This window comes from Serinus canaria, chromosome 2 (genome assembly GCF_022539315.1).
Source record: "Serinus canaria isolate serCan28SL12 chromosome 2, serCan2020, whole genome shotgun sequence".
NCBI classification, from domain to species: domain Eukaryota; kingdom Metazoa; phylum Chordata; class Aves; order Passeriformes; family Fringillidae; genus Serinus; species Serinus canaria.
In genome coordinates, this window is record NC_066315.1 from 52,960,283 (window position 1) to 52,983,565 (window position 23,283).

At 38.3% G+C, this 23,283-nt stretch overlaps 1 protein-coding gene across 4 annotated transcripts in view; it reads left to right on the plus strand.

Moving 5' to 3' along the window:
- Positions 1-23,283, plus strand: part of HECW1 (HECT, C2 and WW domain containing E3 ubiquitin protein ligase 1) — a 250,514-nt gene that overhangs the window by 159,512 nt on the left and 67,719 nt on the right. For all 4 annotated transcript variants that reach the window (XM_030237185.2, XM_050971192.1, XM_030237191.2 and 1 more), the window contains exons 6-8: positions 8,101-8,270; positions 19,947-20,089; positions 22,090-22,190. In XM_030237185.2, coding sequence (XP_030093045.1) covers positions 8,101-8,270; positions 19,947-20,089; positions 22,090-22,190 — 414 coding nt within the window. The remainder of the gene's footprint in view (positions 1-8,100; positions 8,271-19,946; positions 20,090-22,089; positions 22,191-23,283) is intronic.

Here is a 23,283-nt window from a genome sequence, read left to right on the forward strand (position 1 = left end):
CAGTTGATAAAACCACAGGTTTAGCTCAACAGAAATAAAGAAGCAGACTTAATATTTTTAATGTCCATAAATTAGCAGAAAATGTGGCCCAGAACTAGTTACAGTTTTTCATTCTCTTGGATTCTTTGGCCTAGTAAGCCAAGAGGTGTCAATAGTAATTTGTGGTTTCAAGAGTAGTAAAATGTGGGGTCAGTGGGCCCTTTTATGAGCTAGAGTATCTAATTTACAGCTTCATTAAAGTATATAAAGACCATAACTCATAATACGTTTGGGAAATCTTATTCATGTGATTCACAAGCAATTAATATGCATATATATAGCATCCATATTAACAACATCATCACAGCCAGGTATATGAAAGGCTTTGATACAATAATTTGGCAATTATTTTATCAAAAATCTAAGTTATCCAAATAGTTCTGTTTCAGTCTTTTTGAAATTAACAGATTAACACATCACAGTGATTTATTAATTTATTACCTTCTTAGTCAACACCACAGTGACAAAATGTTGTCTCTCTCAAAGCAAAATTATTGCTATTCCTGTATCTATTATGCTAGCTAATAAAATGCAGATCAAGGCAGACCTCCCAGAGGCATCAAAAGGAACTGGGATTCCTTTCCATTTGCACCTCTATGTCAGCAGTAACCCCTCTATTGTCACCAGTCCTTTTCGCTCATAAAAGGTTTTCCTTTTCAATATCTGTATTTTGGCATACTGTCATCTTCAGTCTTTAGTTAATGCAGTCATTACTTAAAAGTTAGGTGTCCAAATTATGGTTGATTTAGTTGCATTAAAAAAAAGTGGCAGGAGTGTCATTAATGTAACTGGAGCCCATTGCACCAACACAGAGGAATCATGCTCTAAGCAGTCTGTAGTCTAAAGAATGCAAGAAGAGCTATGCCTTCTGCCATATAAGTTTTTAGAAGAAAAAGTTATTAGAGTGGGAGAGAAAAATCTCAAAGCAGGCCAAATCACAAGAAATGCTGAGCAATATGAGTGCATTTCAGCTGACTTGTATTGCTTTCTCTACCACTGAGAGAACCCAGTGAGACTCTATGTTAAAATGAACTGTGTGGAAACAGGTTTTTTTTTTTTTATAAAGCTGTTGACAAAGTGCTTTATTCTTTCCGTAGTTTATTGAGTATTTGGTTGGATAAAATCCGGCTGTTTCACTGGAGGGTATTTTTGAGAAAAGGTTTCTGGATTGAAAAAAAATGTCAAACAATGAAAAAGGTGCAAAATGATCCTTCAAGGCACAAGAATATGACTAGCTTCTTGAGAATGGAAATAGCAGAGAGTTTGCACTATGTCACTAGGAGAGTTTTTTGCTTGATGTTTGCTTCCTTGAAGACTGCAAGTTGTTCCTTTGAAAGGCTGGTTTAGATTAATAGGTTCACTGGCAACACTGGTCTCAAAGAAGATAATTTCCCATGATTAAGGTTCTTAATAATTTTTACAATGACTGTATTATTATAGCTTTCATTATTTAAAATACCAAGAGAAATATTTTAAGCCTGATTTAGCTAGACTGTAAAAAGCCTTAAAGGAAAACTCTGCAGTCCACTTTGCATTTTCTTTTCAAACATACCTTTTCCACTGTTACCAGTGAATGTCACACTTCCAATGAGGTGGCTGAAAAGTGTCAGAGCTCTCTTGCATGAAGTAAAGAAGAAAAAAATGTGCTAAGCTTCCTGAGATGTACCAGCTACTTCACTTGCAGGTTCATGGTTTTACAGCAGTATAATGCATTTGCTGAAAGCCCCTAAAACCAGTCTTGTTGGCTGGTATATTTAGAAAGTGTTATCATGAGGTTTGCATAATATGCCTCCTAGCTCTATGCTGCATCAAATAAATTTTTCCAGGCTTTAATATTTCACATATCTTATATTTTTGCACACTCCATTTATAAGTGTCCTTGGGGAAAAAATTACTAGAAGATCTGAATATTTCGCAAACATTCAGGCATTTATCTCCGTCACACATCTCTAAGAATCTTGTTAGGTGCTTTTGTGTGGTTTTCAGACCAGGTATTCAAGTAATAACAGTTGTCAGTTTACAGAAGTTAGAGCATAAATCACAACTGAAAATAGTATGAGGTCTGCTAAGGGTGATTATGACAGTATTGTTAACATGAAATGCTTGTTCAGAATGCAAATATTTAATGCACTTTATTTTCCAACTATTTTTTAATTCCTAGTGAATGACTTTATAACTACTAAACCCACACCTTTTTCTTACTTGTCAGATCTTGTGTCAAGGTGAGGTGACTTTTTACCAGGTCCAGTACACATTGGGCCTACAAAGTATGCCTAGACTAGCAGTTTGAAAGGCCTCAAAAGGCTTTGAATTCAACTACTCCGTTCTACTATTTAACACAGGACACCTTCCCCCGTGGTGGTGAGCTTTGTGTGAGTTTGGCTTAGACATATTTCACAGACAGGTGTGTAGTCAGGATCTGAGGATACCAAGATGGTGCTTTGCTCCTCTGGTTAATCACTTGCAGTGATAAAAACACCCCCTTGCTGTGATAAGCTGTTCATATTAATGGTTCAGACTTTTTCTGTGTTTTCATTCTTGATGAAGATGATTAAAAACATAGCCTGTCTCTCAGACATTTTGGAATAATTAATGCCACTACTACTTGTCTTTTATTAATGCACCTATTTTCTTCCTAATGCATCTACTGCCCTTTTTTTAAACAAATGAGAAACCCTTTTGTTTTTATTTGAAGCATTTATAGCTAGAAAAAAAGATTTTCTTCTCTTTTTTACTGTCTTTAATGTTTTGCCTGGGAGCCCTGTGACAGAAATGTTTTGGTTTATCTGATCCACTTGGTCTTTATGTTTTTAAATCTCAGACCTTAAAATACCTTCTTGTGCAACTACACTAGCCCTTTCTTTTTTTTCCTGCATCTTATTTTAAAATTAAAGTGAAGTCTGTCTATATGTCTGTAATTTCTGAGAGCAAAAATAAGCACTTTATTTAACCTTTTGCATATCATCACTTGCAGAATCTCATTCAGTAGCTGATCAAGTCAGTCATCTCTTGTACTTCAAGTAGTATCTTTCTCAATTCCCCTGCATTAGTCTGTGTTGGATTTTAATACTTTCTATCTTTGCATATTACTGTTTGATTTCTAGAAAAGGTTCCTTAATATTTGCTTCTTGAAAACTAATTAATATCAGATGCAATACTTCTGCAAATCCATGCTCACCTTCGTCCAAAGAGGTGATTGCCAAATGAAGCTTGGTATCATACACTGCTTCCTGAGCCAAATTGGCATTTTTGTAAATGCAATATTGCTCTTACTATTGAAATATTGTTCCAATGACAGTAGCTAAAAGTATTACTTTAAAAGCACATGGCGGAGAGACAGTACCTATCTGCCTCCCATTGAATCTTGAGCAAGCAGAGTTTTGTTCCTTTCTTTGAAGCCATGCCTATATCTTAGGCAGCTCTGCTTAGCTCAGTAGATGAGCTACTGCACTCTGAGACAGGTTCTTCTTGTTCTGTCCAAGGTCTACAAAAGAAACACTGACAGATCAGCAGCCTGGCAATTACCTTCTCTCATTGGTAGTCTGTCCAGATACCAGTCCTGTTCAAGTATGTTTTGTCAGTGTCAGAACCAGAGCTGATAGCTCTTTGGGAAATCACAAAGGAAGTTTGAAGGGAAATGATAGAGTTGTCCATTGACATCCAACTCTTAAGTTGTGGTGGATTATGAAGATGGTTTATTGTGCTTTGATGCATGATTTCAGTAACATTACAGTATTTTTTACTTTCTGCCATTAATGAACAAATCATAGAATAAATTCTATTTTGATATTCTTCTAGATCATAATCTAAATTGACCATGGCCATTCCAGTAAGAGTAGGGTCTTTCCAGTGTACTGTGAACTTCATTAGTTCTGGTTTTAGGTATATTCTGGGTAACTTTGGCATAACTCAAGATGTCTTCATTCCCTCAAGGGGTCAGATGGCTCATAAGGAATATGTCTCATTTCATGAGATCATAAGGCTAGTATGCTAAATATGAAAAATGGGAATTTGGTGGGTTTACCATAGAATTTCTTAGGGTTAATAACCTCTCTATAAGTGCCAGTATAGATACCTGCATGACATCAATTGTCATCACTTGGATGGTGCTGGGGAACACAAAGCACATTCAATATTTGGCATTTGTTGAATGGAATTTGCCATCTGTTTTAAAATATCAGTATCAGTTTCTCAAAACTAGTAGCTCTGCTACTTACTACTCTTTGATTCTTCTGTTGGATTGTAGACTCTGGAATCTTCAGTAGAATATTCAGTAGAATATGCACCATCAAGAGACTAGAGGGAGTGAGTCTTCTTAGGACACATCTATAAACTGCACAGAGCAGCCTTGTGTGTTATTTCTAGGAAAATTCCATTGGCAAAGTCTTCTTATCCCTTGGGGAGAACAGCTTTGAGCTCCCTTAACTTACTCCTGACATATTGATGACCAGACTAAATGTAATTAATTTAGATGACAGACTGCTCCAGACTGGTTCTCTATCTGATTCTCCATCCTTTTCTGTCACACTCCTATATGGAGCATGGGTTCATATAGGTTGAATACCTTGCTATGTCTGTGGGGAATTGAAATACTATCTTTATGGTAGTTTTCCTCATCATTACTGTCAGAGAATCTCCTTGCTGAGCTTGACAAAACGTGACTCTTCCCTGAGCTTTTGGAAGCATAATGACTTGTATTGAGGCAAAATCAAACATTGCAAAACACAGATGTGTTCTAGCTGAGTTGTTGGAATTTACATCCCTGCCTGGCTCCAGTAAATGCGCTGGTTCACCACAAAAATAGTCTCCTCACTCTCCAGCCACCAGTGCCCCAAAGTTTGTGAAGCTTCATGGCAAGTAGGTATGCTCAGTGATCCTTTATCAAGCAGACCGGGAAGTCTATGGCACACCTTTGGAACAGAGGAAACATGCATGCAGGTGACCCAGTGTAGACCTTCCTTAGGTCTCATCCAGGCACCTGAAGATCAGCATATATGGAAAGCAAGCTCTGGAGTTGGAACAAATTCATAAGTCACTTGGGGACAGCAGTAGGCAGCAGTTATTATGAGCCATTTTTCTCCAGTGAAGAGAGCCTAGCTGAAATAGGATGCATGTACTTCAAAGTTGTGCAAGTCTGTGGCAGTGAAAGGCTGTAATTACTTTGTCTTTACCTGGATTTCTTCCTTCTGTCATCTGTCATGAGAGATGGCCTGACATTGTTAAACTGTTAGATGTATATAACCTCTTTCACACCAAAGTGTTATTTATGACTAAATGAGAAACTGGCATATGGTATATTATTAAAAATATGGTATCTTTTTTTAAGAGACTGGATGGAAATACACCTTTGCAAACCATAGATGAGTTATCTTTGTAGCATTTCCTCATATGCCTCCAAGAAACACACTCTAAAATTACAGTGTACAGCAAGGTATGTCCCAGCCTTCTGGAATTCATTCATTCAACCAAAGATTTAAATTCAGTTAGCTTCAGACCTTCACTTAGAAGTTAAGTATCTTCTGAAACTTTTTCTGAAGATGATAAAGAGAAATATTTGCATTTGGGAAGGCAGAATGGCTGTGATTCTTCTGTTGGGGAGTTTTGCTGGAGTTGTAAGAATTACAGCAGCAAGTTACAGCAGATGGTTACAGGACCTACAGATAGGTTTTGCTTCAAATGAAATGAAATTCTGCTTGTCTGTGGATATCCATGTAGCTTTATTAAGAGCTTTTTGAGTTTTGATGCTCTGTTTTTCACAGTGATGAGAATTTGTGGTGAGAAATATAATTGGGATATTTGTCCTTGGAAAAGCTAATTCTGCTAGCCCTGTTTATACTTTGGACAATAAAATTGACATTTCTAACTGACTTTTTAAAAAAAATCTGCTTTACTGTAAAATTTCAGTAAGAAAATTACACAAATCAAATTTTGTGCCATGTACTTTGCTAAATTACTTTTTTTCTCCTCATCTGAATACAAAAATTAGACTATTAACTGAGGCTAGGAGTACCTACATCTTCATGGCTGTGCTCTAATTCCCATAACTGGAAAGAGGCTGGTAGGTCATCCTCAATGTATTTTCTTTATGATACTTGATCTGTAAGTACACATAATTGAGTGCTAGGTATTTTCTATCAGTAGAAAAATATCAGTATTTTGTGGTTCCCAAAGATAGCATGATCTCTCTTTGAAGGAAAAAAAAAAAAACAGACACATATACAGCAATGAATATTTCAGTTTCAGACTCTTTTGAGGAAGTATCAGAGAGAAAGAAAACAAGATCCCAGAGGTCTTTCTCTCCTGGTCCTTGTCATTCATATTCATTTTGCAGTCTTGGTTTCTATTTCTTGAGTGCATTTCTAACAGTACAACTTCCAAAGCAAAAGAGTTTTCCATATAGGATTTCAACATGGCTGTTAGATGAGATACATGCTGGTTATATAGAGATTTTGCACTCAGGAAACAAAAAAAGGGGTGGGGGGAAATCAGTGTTATCTTTTTGAAGCAGATAATTTTCTGTGTGTGATAGGATTGCTAGGACTGTGGCAGTACATAGTTTCAGCAATGTACTTTCAAATAAGCTTTTAGCACTGATGTCCTCTATTTTTTGTTTGTTTGTTTTTGTTTGTTAGAGAATGTCTCAAGAATGAGATTCTTAAAATACAGTCTGTTTCAGGACCATCTGTCCAACAGCTTTTGAAAATGTGCAGCATGAATTGTGTGGTGGAATAGATGATTAAAATCCATGGAAAGAAAAGCAATTCTTTTTACATGCACATTTTATTGTGTTGGCCATTACCATATGTTAAGGAAGCAACACACAACTGGGTTTGATATAGCTATTTTCTGGGGAAAAAATTGATGATGGTGTGCAGTGTGTATGATTTTCAGAGTCATCCAAAATACTTGCCTTGAGGGTTTTTCATGGTCTCCCACAACCTGCCAGAATAATTGGATTTTTAATCAGAAGAGAATTAGAAGGCTGTGAGAATTAATGTTTTCAAAAACTGTCATGAGAAAAAATGTGTTTAAATTGAACGTTTAGGTATGCATCTCTGCAGTTTTAGAAACCATTATGTGTAATACTTTTTATCTCTCCAATACAGCAAGAGGAAATAGGCATAATGCAGTACAGTGCTTATAGCCCAATGTTAAATAAAGCTTTAAATAGAGGAGAATCTCCATACAAAGAGTGGTGGAAAATAAATTAGCTACTGAACTCACTAATAGGAATAAGTGCTTGTGTGTGCCAAAGAAAGCTTAGAAATGCATCTGGAAAAAGAGAAGACCAAGGGGGTTAGTCTGTGTCTGTTGAGCTAAAATTAATGATATACCAACAGATTAGTTTGCATTTCATCAGCTTCACAGGGACAGATCATAATGGTCATTGTGTCTTTCTTCAGAATGTTATGGGGAAATTTTTCAAATAAGTGCCTGGGCATTTTCTGTGTGTGCAACATATATTATGCTCCCTGGGACTTCTGCAGCTGTAAAGCCCAACTTAAAATTTGGACATTATAGACAAGAGTTTTCCTAAGGTGAAGTTAACACATGCAGGGAAGAAAATTATTTAAAGTGGGAAAAAAGTGTAAAATGACTTCTTATATAGAAAAAAGTGGTGTAAAAGGTAAGATCTGTACAATGGTAAAATTGAAACCTAGGAAAAATGGCATCCATTGGGTACCATATGCCACGACTTTGATATTAAATGACAGGATCTGTTTTTCAGTGTAGTCCTTCCACTGCAGTCAGGCTGAGCAAATGCTCAGCTTATTAGAAAAATAAGTATATCACTTGAAGTTGCATAAATATTGATTTAGAGGCTGAATCAGTCTGCACAATCAGGCTGTAGATTTGCAGTTTCGTTACGTAATAATTTATAAATTCTAAATCACAAGATCATTATGGTTTGGCATTATATTGCCTTACAGTAAACATAGTGAGTTTTTTCCACATTCCTGCCATATTGTTTGAGTTCATTACCAGTTCCCTATATACTGTCCCTAGCATACCAAAGAGATGCCTGGAATGTGAAAAATAATCTGGTTCTTTACCTTTCAGATTTCCAGGCTTTTGGTCTGAAGAAAGGGATGTTCTTCAATCCAGATCCCTATCTGAAGATTTCCATCCAGCCTGGAAAACATAGCATCTTCCCAGCCCTTCCTCATCATGGACAGGAGAAAAGGTCTAAGATCATATGTAACACGGTTAACCCTATCTGGCAAGGAGAGGTAAGCAGCTGGAGAGTTAAGCTGAGACTTTTCTTAAAGCATGGACATTACTCTAGTCCTATCTTTTTTTTTTTTTTTCCTTTTAATCGAGTTCTTGGCTAAATAGTTGTTGACCTAACTGTGCTTGATATATTCTATGACTACTTGTCTCAGTAATTAGCTACAAAATGGGTGGTACATTAAAACTTTCAGTATACTTTCAGTGCAAGTTGTACTTCATTGGTGCAGTTTATAAAGTTGTTAATTATTGAAGGCAGGCATAAAACAGAATTGAAAAATAAACTTGCACAGCATGAAAGGCTGCTACTAGATTGTTACAGTATTCTTATACAGATATTACATGAAGCACAAGAAGTATGGTATGCAAATAAAGAGAAGCAATATGATTGAAAACCATCAGTGGCAGTACAGATAAAGACAACTTTGGCACATTTGGCCATCACCTTGAAGAAACAGTCTCTACTCTGCTTCTTTTTGTTGGAAGGACTTGTACATATTAATGAGATATGAGAGCTCAATTGCTGCCTGCTGTTTTTAAATTACATGCAAAATGGCAATAGGCAGCAAAGAATAAGGAATCTCTTTGGAATTAAAGGAGCCTGACATACTGGGTGTGATTTACTGGTGTGCTCTGTCACAACAATATCTCCACTGCAGGAAAGAGTAAATGTAAATAAATACACTGCACAGATTTATTCAAATTAAAATGCAAATTGTAAAGTAGCTGAGGGATAATTAGGTCAAACTCTGTAGAGATGGAGCTGTGAGTGGGCAAAAAGACAGCAGAAATAGGATTGAATTCTCCTTCCTGGAGAAACTAGATACCACATCAGGTTATGTGGTGGGTGGGGGAGGTTGTATGACTGGAAAAACAACCTTGAAACTAGTCAGAGAAAAATGCCTTCTAGCAGGACTTAATTGAGTCACACATTGTTATGAGGCATCCACCAAGTCTCTGTGGAGCCAAGCAGCAGATGTATCTGGTTGAGAGGTCCCAGGTCCAGCTGTGGACCTGGTCAAGCTAGAACTGGCATGGAGGATCAGGTGGTTGGCAGAGACCTTTCAGTGAGGTGCATAAGACCCAGAACTAGAGGGGAGCAGGTGAGAAGGGGAAACTTGCTCTCTGTGTGTGATACTCAGTACATAGGGCTGTGGCTCTGATAAAATGTCACCGGTGTCTTCTCCTCAAGCTGTGCCAAATGGCTGAGTTTGTGGGCTGGCATTTCTTTTCCAAATGAAATTTGGCAGCAAGAAAAGGAGAAACAATGAAATGACCTAATTATGGACATGGGAAAACAAAAGAGCACAGCTGGCTTCCAGCTTTGCTGTTCAGCCCAGAGGTTTTCTTGATCGCGTGCAAGTGTGCTGCTTCTCCCTTTCTGTTGTTAGGCTGTGAGTGGCAAGGGAGTGTAAAAGAGCCAAGCCATGGTAAGCATGTTCTCCTTCTGCCTTCTCCTCAGCTGATATTGGGATGTTTAACTGTATGCATTTGTGCTGCAGTCTGTGCAATCAGCCTGTCTGAACTCCTTGTTTTGTTACTGAAATGCTGCATTGGTTTCTGCTGCACAGAAGACCATAGGCCTGGTTTTCTGCAACCTTCATGGGACAAGGAGAGAAGGAAGACTGAAAACTGTTGCTGAATCATGGTGGTAGCCATTCTTCTGTCCACCCTTTTCACTCATGGATGTGACAAAACACTGAGGACCCATAGCCATTTCGTTAAGAGTATCAGTCACAAGTTGTTTTTGCAAAAACAAATTTTAGCAATTTATTATTTCAGAAAGGTCATTCTTTTCTTAGATTCTCTGTCACTCCATGTGAATAGAAGGGGATTTTTTTTTTCTCAATTGGTTGACTTATCTGATTTGTATTGGATGCTAAACTTGAAAAAATTTGAAAAAGAGAAATAAAATCATTGAAATATCTGCAGACAAGGTTCTTACTATATGTTCTTGATTACCATTGAGCAAATTCAGAAAGAGTCAATTCAGTTTTCAAGGGCTTCAGGACTAAAAGTCCTACAGACTGAAAGATGACTGATTTGTTTATATTAATTTGTTCTGGTGTTCCTCCTCATATACTTACCAGGCTGTTCTGTTTGTATAGTAACCACCTGCATTACACAAACACGCTGGGAGCTCCCTGGTACCTCAGGCAAATTTTCATGTGTCTCATGTAATATTGATGATCATCTTCATTTCACAGGCTGCTCAAATGCTGTTCAGCACAAGTTATCCTGACTTAAAGCTATTCTTCCATTGCTCTGATTTGCAGTACTTTGTACAAAGGGCCATAACAAAATGGAAATTTCTTACAGATAAGGAGTAGCAAGTGACAATTTGACACTTGCAGCAGGGCTCACTATAGAGGTGAAAGAGGCCTCACACTGAGAATTCTTGGCTGAGACAAGTTAAAGCCCAAGGTGGTGACTTCTCCTGATAGAGAGGCATCAATTTGAACATGTTTCTGTATGTTTTCACATGCCCTTAAGAAACATCTGTAATGTTAAAGAAGTCAGTGCCTGGAAACTGTATGGCACTGGACAGCTTGACTCTACAGTCCCAGATTAGGCAGGTGTTGCCCTGCCAGCCCAGACAGTTGCAAAAGCACAAAGGATGAACAGTCCTATCATGCTGACTGGAGATAAAATGTAAAGAAAATCTCAGAAGGAACTGCCCATTTCCCAACTCTTGTGTATATGTAGTGGAATTGAGAAGGGTGGATGCTTATCTTCTAATATAGATAGTAGAAAAATAATGACACTAATGACACATGAAAAATAATAACAATATTTCCATATTGTTTCAGATTGAAACAATGTGTGTGCTGTCATATTGTTCAGACACAGCTCATTTTAAAAGATTTAATTTTTCAGAAATCAGTGAAGTGATACACAGTTCAGACAAGTAATAGATCACAGGAACAAAGCAAAGTGGTTTAAAAAGTAGTTCACATACCTCCCACTGGATAGGAAATTCTATGGTTTGGCAGATAAAGTACTTAAGGTTTCAGGACTTTACCCTAGATATATTTATGGTGTTTCTTTCTTAACTATAGCAGCTTAAGCAAATCAAATCTGTTTCCTCAAATCTTGTTTTATTTACTGGTGAGTGGAAGAGAGCTCTGAGGAATGGCCAATGAGATGACTATAAAAATGGGCTGATGCAACCGCTCAAAATATTTAAAGTAGTAGGAATGTCATCTGTTAAATAACACATTGAATTTCAACTACAGTAATCTAACTCTGGAGGAGTAGATTGCCCTAAAATGGGAGCCCACTACTAGGTTAAAAACAATCTCAACTTGCTGTGGTTTCACTCCTTGTTTCTTTGCGTCAGCATTTACAAACACTATTAAAATATAGCTGAGACAAAAGAGTGTTTGGAATGGCTGCCTTATCACTCTGAAGACAGCCACATTTCACTAGTGAATTAATTGATGTGAATAAGCAGAGAGCAAGAGTGCTTAACAAATAGCAGTTAGTATGTCAGATCTGTTACACAGATGTACAGGATTTTCATGCTCTCTGCACCTCAGATAACTCACCACCTTTCAAAAATATTGCACTTGGATAATTTCTCACGTAAGCTGTCTCTCGAGATTACCAATGCAAAATCAGAAGAAGGAAGCGCTCAGGGGCTTGAACACCAGTGGGAGGTGGCTTCTGTAGTGCAGGCCATCATCAGTGATAGAAGCACTGAGTTTGGATGCTGCCTGCAGGAATGCCAAGATGCAACTGTCTGAGTGCTGGTGTGTGACTGCTTTTCATAATGCAGAATTATAACTTGGGCAATGATTCTGTTATCCTGAATGCTGAACTGGTATGTGATAGACCACCTAGCAGTTCTGGGACTGAAAAATGTTTGCCAAGGTAGCCAGATCAGGCAGTAAGGGGTTTATGTTAACTCTCTTCCTCTCTAGATGCCTTATGTTGGCTGATAAAATGGGTGCTACCTGATGTAGCACAAACCTAGAGTCATACAAGCAGGGGATACTAGAGCAAAGCTGAGTCTTTCCAGAGCAGAGTAAAACCATTGAAGAAGATGTTTAAATATATTTGAATCAACAGTATAAATTTAAACTAAAGTGTGTTGTGCTTGGTCTGATTTTGATCTAATATTCAGAACACTAGAATGCTGGCAACCCTGCTGTGGCCTCACAGAATCATTCCATAATTTCAACAGAAGACCAAAATAAAAGCAACAGAAACATCACACTGACTGGCCTCCTTACTGCCAAATACAAAAGATTATGCTGTAGGAACTTGGAGGCCTTCACACCTAAGCATGAAAACAATATACAGGTGAAGTGAAATCCAGATCCTGAATTTAGTATGAGTTTCACCAAAGGGGTCATCAGGACTGAATGAAGCCTTGTGGGTGGTAGCTTCCCTGTGTAACATTTCTGCACACATGTCCAGGTAAAGAGTAAAACATTGTTGGACTACACAGACAAATTGTAGCTTTACATCTACTGATTTTAATATCTGTTGAGGATTGAAGGATGAAAACCCAAGACAACTTTGGCTTCTTCAGGAATGGATTGTGGTTTGAAAAATCATCTAGAGGGTTTTTTTAATGATGTTATTCTTCTAGAACTGCATTTTACTTGCAACTTCTGCATCTGGAAGACTATCAGTCTTGCTAGTTTTGTATACTAGTGATGATGAGAGTCTTCAAATATTTTCAGTCTTTGCTGTGCTAATAAATTTGTAGACAATTCTGAGATAAATCTGAGGGAGAAATCCAGAAAGCCAGTTTTCTGAAGGCCCTATCTGACTTGGAAAGAGTTCAGTAGAAAGGATTGAATCAGACTTTAGAACATCAATGTACATTTATGTGAATCCCTTTTATGGTAGGGGAAAAAAAAAAAAAACAACAAATGTGCCATGCCATAATAATAAAGAACTGCATTGGATTTGTCCCCCTGCAGTCACTACTGTGTTCCAGCAGTCTCTCATAGTAGGAATAGGCATGTCCCCACCCACAGCAGCAGTGGAACTCTGCCCTTGGCACTACTGACTCTGCAGTATTTTGTCTTGTCACTAAGGATTACTGTAGAAAGCTTAAGAAATTGGAATTCTTGGTGAGCTTATCCAGCTGTTGGTGCAAAGTAGTGTTGTATGGGAAAATAATGACATGTAGGGGAGGCTTTTGAATGAAGAACAGAGAAATACAGGCAGAAAATGGCATGTGCATTAAGACTGTAATTGTTTCACTGGAGTATTTGAAACAAAACCCACTAATGAAATATTCAGCTGAAAGAATAAATTTATCTTCATCCATCAAATGTAATTCACAGCCTTTTAAGATTTTCTTCTGCTTGTATCATCCCTGTACATGAAGGATATCAGAAATAAATTTTGTTTTTAATTCTATTGCTTATTCAACTCCAAATCAAGAGCCCAATTCTTCCTGTCACCACTGTATTAATTTATCTATCTTTATTATACTGACTTTATTATGCTGTCTACCAATTATTATACTGACTGTTTTAAAAGAATTTGATTTGCCCATAACTTGTCTGATTGGTGCTAATGGACGTGCTCTGTTCTTTTCAACAATTTCCTTGATAGTGCTATTGATTCACCAGGATCAGTCTGTATTCAGGGATGCAAACAAGTTTGGTAAAAATAAAACATGGAAATGAATCATCACCAGTAGCTGGCTTTCTATGAAAACTATTCCAAGTCTGGAAGTAGTTCTGTTCTCTTATAAATGGATATAGATGCATGCTGCCAGGTCAGCATTAGTGTGAGCCTTTGTTCTTTACTTTATATGTCATGCATTAAGGTCCCCTTAAGATCTGTTCCCATTGATGAAATAATCATCTGTGTCTGTAAAACCATTGCTGAGCCTGGAATCAGATAGGCACTGAAAAGTAGGTTACTGTCTGAAACTCTTGCAGTGGTGTTTACTACAGTGTTTACAGATCGTGCTTGAAGATGCCCAGTAGTAATGTAAAATCAGATATACATTTAGATCATTGAGATGGTGTGAGAGTATGAAAGTCTCAGCTGATTCTAGGTAGCTTTGATTCTGATTTGTGTCTCTGTGAGAGTGAATCTGCTGGTGCAGCTGTGCAAAATCTGTGTAAATGAAAGGAGAACCCTAATGACTTATTAATGACTGGAGCCACTACTGATGATACACTGCTTAACCCAAGAAGAGTTAACATGTCAATATCCTGCTATGATTTTCTTTATCACGCCACTTTTGCTCTTTACTCTCCCTCTATTTCTGTATTTCTGTGGAAATAATTAATTATACCTTTCTGATTTTGATGCCTGAGAAAATATCAGCTAAAGCTTTTCCATTGGAAGGAGCATTTTAAGGATGAGCCTGGTATAGATTCTCTGATGTGCAATAAGTTGCGCTAAAATGTTGTAGCTCTTCTGTTACTGAGGAATTAAAACAATCTCTCTCTACTGTCCTACTCCCTCTTTGCATTAAATGTGTAGGAACAAGCATCATTGCATCTTCTTGCTACTGTAGCAAGTGAGACAGGCATTGACAAATGGCTGAAGAAGTGGGGAAAGTAGGGAGATGTAATGACTTTGCATCCAGAGCAAAGTTTCCTTTGTCTGTTTCCTCCTAGACATCATAATTCCAGAGAGGTGCAATTGCACCCTAAAAAGGAAAAAATTGAAGAAGACATTAGGAAAATAATACACATACTAACTAGTTCTATTGATCGTGGTTTGTAGCAATTCTCTGGGTCTGTCTATAATAGTATTTGCGTTCCATTCAAGAGATCCATTTCAAAGCAAATCTCCTGCTCTCCCCACTAAAGACACTGCTTGTCATTCCAGAAGTGCATGAACTCAATTACTCTCAGCAGAATGGAAGTGAACAGATGTGCTCCAGGAGTGCACCAAGCACTTTTCAGACAATAAGTGGGAGTAAATTCAATCCAGGGTACCAGCCTGGAGTCACTTCATGGTAAAACCCTTGCAACATGTCTGGATTTGGTAGTCAGGTGCAGAGCACCAGCTGCTTTGCTCTCCAGATCCACTCACATTTGTACCATAAGTCTTCCTAATGCAGGCATGGCCCAGGCATTCCAGAGGTTAGGAAACATCAGCCTCCCCAAGGCCTCCTTTCTGCAGCTCACAAGTGCTATTTTTCCCCAGTATACCAGGGATTGTCAATCATTCCTTGTGTTCAGACTTTCTGATTGTAGCTTCTTTTTAGGAATACAGCTGGCAGACATTCTTCTAACAGTCCTAATACGTTTCTAGAGGAAATTAAAAAGGTTTTCCCCTCCGGAGGGTCTGTATTTTTTTCCAAAGCCTCTAACTCATGGGGGTTTTCAATCTGGGATGCTTCCAAACACAAGGGCAGCTGTTTCACTACCCCCTTCTTTTCAGTGGAGGACTTCCTCATCTTTCCCATAAAGGAGAGCTCTTGCATCCCTAGCTTGTAAGGATCAGATACCACATTACAAGATTGGGTCAGAAGCTATTTCTAGGGCCAGGCCCTCTGTGAGAAACAGGTTATTCCTAAAGGCATTTCATTCTGCTGAGGCAGTCTGCTGTCTCCTCCGTGGTGTGTGCTGTGTCATGTATCATCTCAAGTTCTAAGAGTTTTTTTACAGCAACTGATAAACAGGGCAATGCACTGGTAGGTACTGGCTTGGGCTAATCCGTGAAAAGACATTTAACTTGCTGTTTGTTACCTGCTCATCCACTGACTGCTGCAGATCATATATAAATTTGTGGTCTGCCGATTACTTGCAAGAGTTTTGTTCCCTACATTTTATATAATGGATTTTACTTTAATTTTGGTTTCGGATCAAGTGAAAACTTCAAGTTCTAGTAAACACTTAAAAAAATTGTTGTGAATTGTTTTCTTACAGCTGTCCTGTTGTCAGCTATTATCCAAATGAACATATAATCAGTAATTAGACAAAGTTTTCTTCTTGACCTTTGAACTTAAAACTGTAGCTATTCTGATAGATGAGTTACCACCTTTGTTGAAATCCATTACTTCCTTTGATTTTTTTTTTTAAATTTGAGTAAAAAAAAGGCTCAGATAGAGCCACCACTTCCATGAAGCCATTGTCAAGTTTGGTGGACCTCTGAAGAGCTGGAGAGGCTGAAGCTTTGGAAAAAATCATGACATTAGAATTGAAAAACTTCCAGAAATTATACTTTCACTTTGTTTTTTTGACTGTGGGAAAAAAAAAAAAAAGCCCATTTATGTAAACTTCAATATACTTTTCTACAGTTAGTCTCAGTGTAAAATTTAGTTAAGTGACTTGGTATTCCAGCAGATTCCATGAGGTTCTTTACCAGTCTTGCAGGGTTTGCACTAGTGGTTGTGATTCAAAGGATTTAAACTTTTGTGGGGAAGAATAAAAACAACCAATGAACAAGCCCACAAAGTGAGCTGTGGCCCCAGTGAAAACATTTAGGGTAAAAATTGCTGGTTTATATTGTGAAAGAAAATAGTAGTCAATGCCAGATGAAAAAGATAAAAGAATCTGGCTTCAGGTAATGACTGCCAAAAAAATCAGAAATATTTTAAAAATAGTATACTTGAACTTATTATGCTAAAGTTTTTGTATTCTTGCTTTTCCTCTGCCACTATGAGTATTTCACTTTTTTAAACATGAAAGCTGAACTTCTGACTTAATTCTGTAATGCTAAGAGTTTTAAGAATAAGAAAAGTTCCAAATAACAGAAGACTTACATTAAAAATTGTAATAGTAACATAAAAAAATGTCAGCAGACTTGTTCTTAAAATGCAGCTCTTTTGGTTATCAATGGTGAAGTTTCTGAGCATGTGTTAGAAACTTCATCAAACTTCCCTCCTCCTTAAGACAGTTGATTTTTATCTCTGTTGAGATTTTGCAGCCTCCTTTTTTACCTCTCCTTGGGATGAATTATTAATCACAACATCCCCGAATGTTAATCCAAGGGTACTACAGAATTTATAATCAGCTTCTTTTTGTTTGGTTGTTTGTTTGGGGGACTTGGGGGTATGGTGGGGTTGTTTTGTTTTCCTTTGTTTGGGATTTTGGGTTTGTTGGTTTTTTTTTTAACTTAGATGTGAAGCCTATGCTTTCATTTTCACAAACTGGCCACTATGTGATAGTTAACAAATATTAGGCAAAGAGAAGATTAAATTTATTCCATCAGTAATATATTAGTACTTTGAGTTAGTTATGTTGGATAAGACCATGAAACACAGAGTCCTTTCTCTTCCAGACAGCATAGTAAACCCAAGGCTTTGAACAGTGTAAGTACAATCAGTATTTTGTGGCTAAGGTACAGGGTCTGGCACTTGTCAGAAAAGATGATGAAGGACAAGAGGGAAAGTAGGATTTGATGGTGTTTTGCTTCCACATCCAAAGATTGCATTCCAATCATTAAATGTCACAAGAAACAGGTTTTCAAAAGTGATTGGTGATTTTTGAAAATGCATTTGTAAGTCTCTGAGTTCTTAAACCAAGGTGTTTTGCTATGATCCATTTTTGCAGAGGGCTAGAGGCCCATTTGTTTTACAAACAGTGATTCCTTTTGGATTTTCAGCATGGATGGCATGAGCTTGAGGCACCTGCAGTCAGAGATTGCCTTAGAAAAATCTTGCCCGATAAGAATTAAACTAGATGAGAGCAACAGCAGAAGCAACTTCTTGGATAATGGAAAACTGAATTATGTAAAATTAGCACTGCTTTACAAGCAGTGTCCAAACCCATTTCAGTGAGTTCACTTTTGATCTCAAACTGCAGTTGCCTAAAAGTGGCAAAGCCTTTGAGCTCTGCCACAGGACACTTCTGGTCTTAAAGGCTTAACTGTGTTTCCAAAATGCTGTTGGTTTTATGAGTGAGAACATCCTTCTAGAGGAAACATTTGGGAGCTGTGATCACGGACCAGGGCCTGGTCCCAGGACAGTCTTGGTATACCAAAATGCAACAGTTTGGCAGGTGATGGAATCTGAGCACAATTGGATTTTACACTTTTTATGGAATATCCTGGTGTTTGTATGTCTTGAGGCACAGCTGTTCAAGGGAAAAGGGACATTTTCTTTGGCTGATTCCAATACATCTTACTTTTTGGGTCCACACTCTCTGTTCAGGTGCTGATTATTACTCTGGAAAAGGCCAATAAGTGTCCTCTGCAAGGAAGGAGCTATCAGGCTTGGTTCCACGTGATACTATGAAAATAAATTTCCATGCAGATTCTGATTTCCTTCAGAGTTTCACCACAAGACAGTATATTATTGACCTCAGGGTATTCAGATCATTGACCCTACATTTTGCTTTTCACTTGTGGACAGTTCGCTCTCTGCCTCTGTGTGTGCATGCTCCACCCCACAGAGACTTTTACAATATAGGAGTCAGCAGCACAAAAAAGGAAAATTCATCAAATGGCAAATTGCTCTATGTTACAATAATTCATTTTAAAGTTAATTCCCTTCTTCTGCTTTCAAGTGTCATGAACTGGTAGTTGCTCAAGGTTTTTAGCAGGTGAAACAGTAATAGTAAGACAACTTATTTTTTAAAGGCAATTTTCAGTTATACATGGGGAATTCAGGTTCTCCTGTTTGGTGCATCTATTTTAACTGGTAGTCTGTTGCAAAGATGTAGAAGAAAACAAGAATAAAATAACACTTTAGCTCATTTGAATTGTACTTCTCTCATTAATTACATTTTTGCAGGGCGTGATTAACAGAATATCCCACTCATGTTGGTTTCATTTGAAGCCATTTAAACTAAGCCTCTCTGAATTAGACCATGATTCAATAGAGCAAGTGATTTTGGGCTATAACTCCAGGCCTTGATAACACAGAGAATGATTCTGTTGTGAAGATTGGGTTTGGCAGGGGGAAAACTAGAAAAATCCTTTCATCCATCTCAATATTCACTTACCACAGAAACTGTCTTCCAGATCAATACTGACCTCTCAGGTTAACAGTGGTTTGACAGTTTTCCTACAGTTGTGCACCACAGCAGAAATGTGCTTTCTTGATTGATTATATGCTAGTACTAGCAGATGTTTCTAAAAATTATTGTGACCTGTGTCACCAGCTCCACACCTGTACTGAATTTAGCCAGTCTAGGAGAAAGCAAAGCCAAGTTATCTAATATATTTTCTCCTCACTACTATTTTTAAATTGACCTTTGGGACATATAGACATTTCCAGGTGCCCCAATGTTCTCATGCTTGCTCCTGTAACCTGAAATATCTCTCTCCTTGTTCCTACCCCAGATTTGCATGCGCTCAGTCTCTAAAAGCTAACTGAAATATTGCTGAAAAGTAGAGGTTCTTATGACCAGACCAGCTGAGATAGCAGTCAACACATTTCAATGCTCTTCGTGACAGGAGTAGTTCAGATGGTGCTGTTCCTGTTTTTCCCAGTATTGCTTGTGACAGTAGCCTGTGCTGTGGCTTTCCTTCTGGTTGAGCTCTTTGTGAGACTGTGGCATGAACCAGGGCAGGAGACTGATCCAGATAAATAGAGTTTTCAGAGTTCTTCCTTTTTAAGCTGGGACATAGATGAACAGAAAAGGAGATATTTCAAAACAGTCTATCTGAAAAGAGTGATCATGTATCATTCACCTCACTAGGTCCTCACATCTCTGTGCTGAGGTGTGCCTCTCAGCTGTAGTACTTTGTGTTGCTGTGGCCTAGCCACCAGCTTATTGTTCTGTACCCTTCTTTTATTTCAGCAATTCAGCTTTGTCTCCCTGCCCACTGATGTCCTGGAAATAGAAGTTAAAGACAAATTTGCAAAGAGCCGACCGATCATCAAGCGTTTTCTGGGAAAACTCTCCATGCCGGTTCAGCGCCTCTTGGAAAGACATGCCATTGGGTAAATTTTGCTGCTTGCATTGTTCAATGAGTGCGTTGCTGTTCTGAAGTCCCTGGTGATATGTCATTATTGCGATATAATGATGTTGAGGGGAAGTTATTAAACTGACACTTGTCTGATAAATGGTGTTGATTTTAATTAGAATGTGTAGGACTGTGGGCCAGACAGAATTCCCTCTATAACCGTATGCATGGCGTTTCAAAAAGTGAGAGCTGGCATTCAGGAAAGAAAACGTTTTTTGTGTATCATGGCTGCGAATTTGGAGAGTGCAATATTTTCAATTTGAATATTATTTTAATGTTATCAGCAGGCTATTTTCATGTTTCAGGGAATTACCTATGGACTAAAAACATGCCAGATCTGTTTCTTCTCTTTTTAATTTCTGTAAAGGGGAAATATTATAAAAATATATATGTGGCATGTTGTAACTAATGCTTTCTTGACCCTACCCTGCTGCCAAGGAACAACCTTGAGCTCACAAGTGCTGCCCTGCTTCCCCATTGCATGAAAGTCCTTGGAAAGTGTATGCTGCCAAAATAACACAAACCAATTTAAGGAAGATGGATAGTAATCAAAAAAAGCCAAAAAGCTGTCTCTAAGCCTGTAATGTTCAGACCTTGAAGAGCAAGGGAGAAAAAGAATCATCTTCTGAGGAAAGCATATGCAATGCAGTTTCCAATAAGGCATTTCTGATAATTGGATCTCAATTGAGCAGAGCAGCGGGAAGATGAGCTTGTTGGAAGTGGTTTTGAGCAGCTGGTTCAGAAACTGGCTGTGATATTGACAGCTGAATCTACCAGAAGGGACTAAGCTACTTCCCTGTTTCTCAAGTAGAGAAGATAGAGTAGTTTTTTAGAAACCAGATGGATAAGAACAGCTTGGGGAAGGCAGAACCCTGTAACTGGTATCACTGGCTTTCCTCTGTATGAGATTTCTCATCATCTTCTGATTATAACTTCCTATTTTACTTCCTTGTTGTAAACACTGTCTATCTAAGGATTACTGTGCCAAGAGCAGTGCCTCCAACCTGCACTAGATCTGGCTCAGTTTTAATACCAATAGTGGCATTTAAATCTCAGGCAAGCTCAGTGAGAAGTATGCACACAAGTTCAAAGAGGTTGTACGCAAATCTTGAGGTCGTCTCATTTATGAGTTTCTGATGCATGTGAAACTATGCTAGCAAGTATATTTGGCTCAACTGGAAGTGAACTATGTTTCTTTCAAAAGGTATATAAGTATTATTATTTAGTGAACCCGTTACACTCAAGAGATGCTTTGCAAAGATTGATTCAGCCTCATTGTGGGCAGCTGGGAAGTTAATCTCTTCTATAGTTTCATTCTGTTCTGAGGGGTGGATGAAGTGTGGCAAAGGGAGGGACCTGCACAAGAACAGAATGGAGTCATTGATCAACCTTGTCAGGAAGGTGTTCTCCTGATATTTCAGCTTCATAGAGGTAAGAGGGGTGGAAAGAGATGAAGAGCAGTCACTCAGCCAGTTTAGAGAGAGAAGGTGGTATGCGGGGACTGGCCTGCGCAGGGTTTTGTAAACAAGAACAGGAAAGCTGAATTTTACGGACACGGTGAAGGGATGAAAATACAGAAATGTGAGGTTCTATGAAAAGGTAGATGGTCAGATCTGCAGGGAAGCAAATTCTTGTTACAATAGCTGAAGTGGGAGTTGTTTGCTTCCCATGTCGCTATTTTCATACCCATACTGCAGAAGTTTCATTCCCACCATTCTCTCTATATTTATACATATGTGCTTGTATGTCCCAGCAGCCTGTCTAACTCACTTACTCAGCTGTTCCATTGTAATTGAAGACATTGTCCTCTCCTCTGCCATTTGTTTTCTTGTATGCAAGTCAACATGCCCTCATGGCTGGGATGAATAGCCTTTATGTATTTTACTATGTATTTTTGTAGGACACAGCAGATTTATCTATGCATAATAGACATAGGGTAGGTTATAGTCTATTGTGACAATATTTGTTTTCTTTCAGGGACAGGGTTGTAAGCTACACTCTGGGTCGCAGACTTCCTACAGATCATGTCAGTGGCCAGCTGCAGTTCCGATTTGAGATAACTTCTTCCATCCATCCAGGTAATTCTCAGTCTTAACCCATCATTTATCTAGATTTCTAGACGTTTTTTTTTGTTTGTTTGCATTCTTTCTCTTTAGAAATCTGTATTAATTCCTGGCTGCTCTGGGACTTCAGGTACAGTCATGAGCAAAGGGAAGTGCATAAAGTCCTGCATCACAGGATGCGTCGTGAGTCACAGTTTCTTCCCTCTTTCCCCTTAGGATAGAGCTACTGGTGTCTCATATACCTCTATTACTGACTGTTCCAAATACTCCACCACTTCTCTAGAAGAGAAGAGAGCAGGAAAACTGAAGTCTCATCTGCTTCTCTATCACCTGCCCTAGTGAAAGCGTTATATGGGGCACTGTTTGTAGTCATCTGCATTTGAACACTTCATAAGTAAAAATGGAGAATGTAATACCAAAGATGATTAGAAAATGTCTCAATTTAATTGTTTTAATGAAAAAAGTAAAACAAAAAATAATTCTATGTTCCACTTGTTGCCTCCCTCTTGGTTTGGTTTTTGTTAATGTTCTCGTGTAGTAATTTGGAACTGACGGTCGTGATAGTCTAAGGTCGAACCTTGGTTTTCGTGTCACAGTCTCAACAGTATTTCTCAGGGACTCTTTGCTTTTCAGCCTCTCTGCCCTCTCTGCTACAGTTTGTTGAGCCAACAGCAACTGCATTAGTGGCTGGAAATCATTGCTTTTCACTTGCTGGAAAACTCTGATTTCTGTCTTTTGACTATTTGGATGGTATGAAAGAGCCCAGGTTGTTTGACATCTAAGAGGAGGTGGTACAGACGAGGATCATGTCAAGGGATATTTTGGGGGAAGTGTTTTGCCTTTCAGGGGTGGCAAACACAGTTTTTGCATTCTCTGTTGTGGAGTCTTGTCAGCTTCAGTGTGACTAGAAGACTGTCATTAAAATCTCATAGAAGATTCCCATAGTATTCCTCTGATGCCATTTTGGCTCAAGGAGAAGTTTCAAGAAGGTGTTACCTTCAGGTAATGCTGCAAGGAGGCAGGTTGCTGCATACAGATTACCACCATGAGTAAACCCATGATTAAATCCAATATACAAAGACTGCCTAGCAAAAAAAAACCTCAGCAC